The sequence below is a fragment of the Aplysia californica genome, unplaced genomic scaffold (assembly GCF_000002075.1).
Source record: "Aplysia californica isolate F4 #8 unplaced genomic scaffold, AplCal3.0 scaffold00104, whole genome shotgun sequence".
NCBI lineage: Eukaryota > Metazoa > Mollusca > Gastropoda > Aplysiida > Aplysiidae > Aplysia > Aplysia californica.
The window spans coordinates 203,911-211,850 of record NW_004797374.1 but is presented as its reverse complement, the minus strand read 5'-3'; the positions used below and the strand labels follow the sequence as shown (position 1 = coordinate 211,850).

At 39.7% G+C, this 7,940-nt stretch overlaps 1 protein-coding gene across 1 annotated transcript in view; it reads right to left on the bottom strand.

Moving 5' to 3' along the window:
* The window catches only part of LOC101863574 (ATP-dependent translocase ABCB1), a gene marked incomplete in the record, with an annotated part of 82,729 nt that overhangs the window by 8,072 nt on the left and 66,717 nt on the right, over positions 1 to 7,940 (bottom strand). The window contains 5 exon segments of the mRNA XM_013080880.2: positions 1,414 to 1,563; positions 3,305 to 3,408; positions 3,976 to 3,997; positions 5,156 to 5,317; positions 7,111 to 7,281. Of these exon segments, the coding sequence (XP_012936334.2) occupies positions 1,414 to 1,563; positions 3,305 to 3,408; positions 3,976 to 3,997; positions 5,156 to 5,317; positions 7,111 to 7,281 (609 nt within the window).

Genomic DNA, 7,940 nt, shown 5'->3' with positions numbered 1-7,940 from the left:
TATATATATATATGTGTGTGTGTGTGTGAGTGTAGGTGTTGTAAATGGACAATGAGTTGGGGAAAGGAAGGGGAGGAGGAGCTCTCAGAGAGGAGAGTGAAATGATGTAGGGTTCAGATGAAGTCCACTGTTTCAGTCAATGGCGGTGGGTAGTAAAGGGCTCACGGGCTTGAACCCCTACCCCCTCCCCACCCATCACCCCAACTCTATCCCAAAGTAAATAAACGTTTCTCCATAATGAAATAAGCCGTTGAAACCGTTATGACCGCACGCAAAGAACAACTTGGCGGCTTGCTCGCTTGTCCAATCACTGTTGTCACTGCTTACAACTATAGTAACCCAGCAGCCAATCAAATGTCTTTAGGACTCAGCGAAGATGAGCCCTTTTCCCACAACCCGTCCTTAATGAAATTCTTCTTGTAAAAAGGTAGAAGACTGGGGAAAAATAAACACTGTACCGAGGGTTCACGCTCTCCTAGCCCTGACAATGGGGTGAAAGTTTACGACACACTTTCTCACACTGACTCAGATACCTACGCGCTCATTGGTTCTTTCTTGGGTGCGTTTAACTTTCTCGACTACACGGCCTAATCCAGCTCAAAGAAGTATTATGTTTAAAGTGCTGTGCGTGCATGTTTGTATTTGTGCCGCTGAGATTTAACAGTTATATATCAGGTCGAACTACTTTCAAGGCAACTTTTCCATCACACAAAAACTAATTAGAGGAAATTTGGAAGTGAATCGGCTTGGTCCCCACCATCAACAAGAATTTAACTAAGAACAAAGAGATGGAAATCAAAGGCAACTCTTTTCGTTTGAATGGTTCTCAAACTGACGTGGCTCACCGTGAGTATAGAAAAATCATCATTGTTTAGTTCTCATTGCTTGCTATTTGGAGATAAAGAACTGTGCGCAACCTAAGCCCCACCCAAATTTTGGTCCACCCACCGCCACTGGTTTCAGTTTCAATCATATTCATTATTATGAATGCACTCTTTTATACTTTTAAACTATTAATTATACCAATTTATCATTTCATAATAAATGTACGTATTCTTATTTTCTTAAAAATGGATAAGTGAATGAATGTCGTTACCCAACAATACTGACTGTTCAACTCATTTTCACCATACAAGTATTTACAGTTTAAAAATTCACAACAAGATAATTCATGGTCTACCACTATAACCATAGCACTGACTATAAACCATGCAATGCTATTTTGTTGCTACTTTATCTGCTAGTCCTGATATTATGTTGTTTGTAAAACGGCAGTATTTCTTGATGCAACTATTCATTTCGCTTGAGATACAGTCAGGAAACTGATCGTATTTCTGGTTTTCTCTGTTTTTAACGAACAGTAAGGTCTTTTACGCATCTATAAAGTCTCTGTCAGTACAACAAATAACTTACTTCGACCAGCTCAGCGAAGATAAGACCGAAGGCAGGCTGTATCCCACCAATTATACCACTAGATAAACACCCAATTATGATGTAGTGAAGTTCCTTGATATTCATCTTGAAGAGACGAGTAAATGGGGCATCCGGCAAATCTTCGTCTTCCTGCCAAGAGAATCAATGACGCGTTAGTTTGATAAAGTATAGTTACAGAATAATCAGACAAAGTTGTGGACTATTAAAAGTATAAACTTCCAGGGACCCCCCCCCCCCCCCCGACATACTGATGGACACTCACACTTTAGCATAATATCAAAACGAGAACAAAGTTATGTCGATTATATTATGTAACCTTTATGTTACTGAAAGCTGCATGTCAACTGCACAACTGTATTGCTATTGGAGAAAGACCATGGCGTATTATTTTCATTTAGATACAAGATATTATTGGAAGAAATGTGTTCTTAATTGCCATGGATGAAACCATTTTCACCTCTACTTGACCCTGTCTGAACAGTTGTGTTAATGTTCGTGGTCAGCTATCGTAGAGGGTTATTTGGGCAACAGGCCTGCTTGATTGCCACAGCGCGTTAATGTGAATGGGCAAATCACTCGCCATTTTATTAAGCCAGCGCACGTTGTGTATTTGATGGTAACGATAACGATGTCAGTGAATGAAAAAGTATTGTTGTTACGGTGTAACTGGAGTAAAATAAGAATTTGCCGTCAGAGCAAATGAGAAGATGTCAAATGTTTATTAGACTGACCAGTGTAAAAGAATGATATTGCGATAGGATCGATACAGACGAGACAATGTTGGTATGCTGTTATGGGAACAGAACAGGGAAAGGTTAGGCAACAGATTTAGGTAAGACTGTCCTGGTGACCGCAATGGTAACACGCTGTTCATTGCCATGAGCTAGAGTAGAGGAGAGAGATGAGGTAAAGTAAAGCTAAAGAGAGACTGTTTAGCAGACAAAATTTCCAGTAAGCAACGCATGAAAAACTGTCGACAATTAGTGGCGACTATAGAGACTGTAGATAGTACAACATGACAGTACACGTATGTCAGTCTTTATACTATGTGCTCACTGGCAGCAGTGTCATCGTCCATTTGATTCCTGTGGCTGGATGGTTAGTGGGGGACAAAAATGTCAAACACAGGCCTAGGTCAATGGCAGAGTGTTTAGATGGGTGGCGACTGGGAAAGGTGGGGGAGGGGGGGTGTCCTTAGCCATGAGCAAGATATAATAATCCCCAGCTAAAAAACCTGGCGCTCCGTTGCGACCAGCATAGGCGTGTTTCTAAAATATTTGTGCTAATATCGTGTATTTGATAACTTTGGTATCATTCATGTTATCAAGTATATCAAGTATGCTTATATCTGAGTGTTTATATATGCTTACATATGTATGTCATTGTTTCTCAAATTTCCCAACGTGAATTTAAAAAGTGGAATATCATCCTACCAAGTTAATTGTAACTTGTCAAACTTGCGTACTGTGATGCCTAACATTTTAGGGCGTTGCAATATAATAGACATTTACGGCATATAAATGATAATCATACCTGTATCTGTTTCACAATGAGAAATCTTCATTGTCATTTTACAATGTGCAGCGTAAAAAATATAGCTATGAGTGCAGTGTAACACGTATCACTTTAGTCACATATCACAATACTAACCACATGGTGCAAACTGACTGTCTACGATATATTGCCTTCGTGGTTTCATGTTACAATGAGCAAATACTATTTCGAGAAGTTAACTTCACTCCTCACCTCCTCACCTCCTCCCTCTCTCTCTCTCTCTCTCTCTCTCTCTCTCTCTCTCTCTCTCTCTCTCTCTCTCTCTCTCTCTCTCTCTCTCTCCCGTCCCATTTAGGAGATTCCTTTGTGTATATACCTCATATTCATCCGTTTCTTTGGTAGAATCTTTGGCGACTGCACTTGAATCTGCTTTCTGTTTGACTTTGTTTTCCTTTTTCTTCAGGTCATCCAAACTTTGTTCTGATGAAGGAAAACCCCTTTTGTGAAAGCAAGGCCACTTTTTTCTTTGGACTCTAGAGTTTAATCAAGAGAAGTACGCTTGGTTTAGCAAACTTTAAAAAAATTAAAACTAATTATAATACATGTAATAGTAAGCAAACAATGCATATATAATATGAATAGGACAAGGAAAACATCCACGTCCGTTTTTTGCTAACCTGATATGAAATTGTTCTCTTAAGCAAGAGGGTGATTCAGATTTTAGTGGAATTTTTCATAAATTTAGGGGCACTGACAGCTTGGTGAGGACAAAAGGTTGATTGTGATCTATAATTAGGTTAGAAATAGCAGAAAGTTGTAGATGAATATATATTTTTCGTTGTACTCGTAGTTGTCATAATTTTAAAATTAGTTTCCTCCGTTCGATCTTTTTTCCCTGTCTTTCGTCCACCCTAATCATCTTTACCTTCACAATGTAAGTTTTCAAAGGCCGATTACATGTACCTCAAAATAAAGAGAGAATTTCCGCCAGCGTGACTTTCACAGCTGCAATTATGAGTGTTAAAACTTGACGAAGTCATAGCTTACCATTTTCATCAGGCAGGTCCGTCTGAAAAGGGAATGCACGAAAAAGAGATTGAATAACATTTACTCTGGCAGTACGGTAGTCATTGTGCACACATTGATTCATGATTTGTCGTTTCTGTCCGAAAATGTGTCTGTCTTCTTGTCGTTTTGTGTCTCTACCTTTGTTATTGTCCTGTCTTTCCGTCTATAGCGCCTAGAGCTGTGTTTACACGGGAGTGGGCGCTACAGAAATTATTTTCATTATTATTATTATTATTATTATACTCATTGTGCTATCAATATGCTACTATTGAGTAATCGTGTTTAATGCATAGATGACAATTATATTACATTAGGGTTAGATATGTTATTTTTTTTCCTCTGCAGTTTCTGAGGATTGTGTTTTGTATGTTACTTCCTGATTACCAAAAATTATCTGTCAAGGGCCAGATCAGACAGACAGGGACATGCACACAAACAACTAGCAAGGTGGCCAGTAGCCTAAGTCTGCAGGACATTCAAGCAGCCATTTAGACGGTCAGGTTGACACAGACGACAAGTTGCTCAATTGAAAGACAATTAAATTCATGAATTGTCGTGTTTGACATATTATGTGTACGTCTTTCGTGTTTTCTCTGTTTTCCTTTTTGTTTTTCCCTTTGAAATCGGGTCCTCATGCAAAAATAATATTATTCATAAACGCATAAATTGATCAACAGGGCGAAAATAAAAAGAGCAATAATGATCAAGGAGTTCAAATTTACAACCTCCAAGGCTAAGAACTATCTAAGATGGCTATGAAACAACACCTCTTTGTGAGGATGAATACGGTGAGCTATCAAAAGGCAGTGAAGCTATGTAATCATGCTATTTGTTCTTGCGCACCAAGAGTTATGAGTAAGAGTGTCATTTTCATGTTATTATAATCATAGGTGTCCTACATTTCCATTAAATCATTTAGGAAGCGGGGAGCTTTGACCCTACGTGTGAGGGCCAACACAGGCTATGAGAGTAGACAACGTTCCTGCAGACAGACGGAGATACTCGATTTAAAGGAATCCCCCCCCCCCCATGGGAATCATACTCATGTCTTTTGCCTAAATGACGAAGCGTCTAACCGCTACACCACAGGTGCCCTTTTCTTGGTACCAAGTCAACAGGTTGAAAGCCAAATGAAGAGTATTCGTTCACTCCTTGATACCTGGCTCGTCACCAAGTCATAGTAGATTCCTTGTTTTTCCATCAGTTCCTCGTGGGTCCCCATTTCAACACTTTTTCCTTTATTCAAGCCAATGATGACGTCAGCAGTTCTCACAGTGGACAGGCGATGCGCAATGACGAGAGTTGTTCTTCCTTTTCGAGCCTGGGAATGTGGACATTGTTCAAGGTACGTACTAACACGATCCACGTGACATAATGATATCAATGTGTTCTTTCAATATTTCTATTTAGGTTGATCAGTAACAAGTGCCTCTAATGCATCATTGATGTGTTCGTTTCTCTGGGACTGTCTATACTCAAGATTTCATTTCATTGGATAGAGAGAGAGAGAGAGAGAGAGAGAGAGAGAGAGAGAGAGAGAGAGAGAGAGAGAGAGAGAGAGAGAGAGAGAGAAGGGGGGGGGGCAGAATGTGTGGGGAAGAAAAAATCAGTATTGGTGCCGTTTAAAGCAGATGAGCTTTGTATCATGTTGTTGTTGTTGTTGTTGTTGTTGTTATTGTTGTTGTTGTTGTTGTTGTTGTTGATGTTGGCGAAACATTGTTGAAAATATTTAATGGCGTCAAACGATCGGAGATTTTTTTTTAAAGTAATAAAATTGATTTTCAAAGGTTAAATTGGGGATGCTAAAACATTAAGCGATAGTTGAACATATGAAATATGTTTCCAGAAACGTGCGGGAAATACATGTATGTTTTTATTTCAACCTCAGTTGTAATCCCAGAATAAAGACACTTGTGTCGGGGAAACGTACTTATCAACCCGTAAGCTTGAGAAAAATATTAATCGAAAAGACTAAACTGGTTTGTCATGTACGTATAATATCAAAGCTCAAAGTAAGTGGAATCAACAGCTATTCATAAAAATAACGATTCGATATTTTTTGGGTGCTGGACGGACTACAGAAAAACGTAGATAATTTGTTTACTGCCGAATTAAAAAAACACACCTTTCATCGCAGCAAAAACTGATTCAGCAAGGTCAAATTTTCTATTTAAAGTCTTGTTTCAAACGGGTTGAGCAATACAAAAGTTCAACTCGTCAAACAACGCAGTTACAACAAAATCCACACTGGTGATGTGCGCCACAGTTGCCTGCAGAATAGTCAATCATTATTACAACTGTGCTGATGGGCCTCCAGAAAAGTTAATACAAACAAGCGCCCGTATATTTTCATTGATAGAATGTGTTGCAGAGTATAAAAAGAGTACAGGATACATATCTACACACACACACACACACACACGCGCGCGCGCGCACAGACACACGCACATATGTATAAATGCTATACACATATACACACATATATAAGTGTGTGTGTGTGTGTGTGTGTGTGTGTGTGTGTGTGTGTGTATGTGTGTGTGTGTGTTTGAGTGTGTGAATGTGTGTGTGTGTGTGTGTGTGTGTGTGTGAGTGTGTGTGTGTGTGTGTGTGTGTGTGTAGATACATATCCTGTACTCTTTTTACACTCTGCAACAAGAGAGAGAGTAGAGAGAGAGAGAGAGAGAGAGAGAGAGAGAAGGGGGAGGGGAGAAAGTGATGGAGAGAAAGAATCAATATTGGTGCCGTTTAAAGTACGTGAGCTTTGCATCATGTTGTTGTTGTTGTTGTTGTTGTTGTTGTTGTTGTTGTTGTTGTTGTTGTTGTTGTTGTTGTTGTTGATGTTGGCGAAACATTGCCGAAAATTTTTTTAAGGCGTCAAACGATCTGAGATTTTTTTTAAGCAAGAAAATTGATTTTATAAAGGTTAAATTGGGGATGATAAAACATTAAGCGATAGTTTAACAGTAGTTCCAAAAATGAGGTGATATGTTCCCACTGTTAATATTTTTTAAAATATTTGTATTCAATGAGGTCATGATCATGAGGACTGAAAGAGAAGAAGAAACATCGATGATAAATCGGGGGTCTCATTTGCCCATACCAGCCACCACTGACCTTATCAAGAGCTTCCTGTACAATGGATTCGCTCTCCAAATCAAGGGCTGATGTTGCCTCGTCCAACAGAAGGATCTTGGGATTGCTGACAAGCGCCCGGGCGATGGCGATACGTTGTTTTTGACCACCACTCAGTTGAGCTCCCCTCTCTCCCACCATCGTATCAAATTTCTGAAAATTTCACAATTCAAACTGTCATATATAAACAGGTTTCGGGGAGGCCGCTGCTATTCGGACTCGGGTCTGAATAACCTCCCGTGGCTATTTGGACTCAAACAATGCGCAATCGCAAGGTGTACCGGATGTGAAGCGGACAGGCAATTCGACCTTGGCCTTCCATGGTTTCTATGATCTGACCTAAATTTTCGATTCAAATTTTTAAAAATTAATAGTGACGTCAAAAGTGAAAAACAGTTGCCAAATCTGAAATACTACACAACAAAGGCAAATTGGAAAACGGCAACAGCTCAAAGCAGTAGGGAAATTGAAAATAAAAGTTTCAGACCAAAATAGGATTATACCTATCAATACGAAGTCTAAACCCGCTTTATTTGATGAGAAAAAAGTTCTTCTAAACTCTTCTTCTGCGAGTTCCACCTTTTTCAAAATCACCTAATCCCCCGACTCCAATTCTGCCGGTCTGGTTTCCCTCTCTTCTTCCCGCCTTGTGCCCCCCCCCCCCTAACAACAGCTCATAATGTTTCTCCTGCTCTTTTTGCCTGCCTTCTTTCCTCCTCCTCTGTCATTCTCCTTCCCCCACTTCTGTCCCCCCCCCTCTTTCCTCCTCCTCTGTAGCTTCTCTTTCACCCTTTGTATCCCCTTCCAATGTA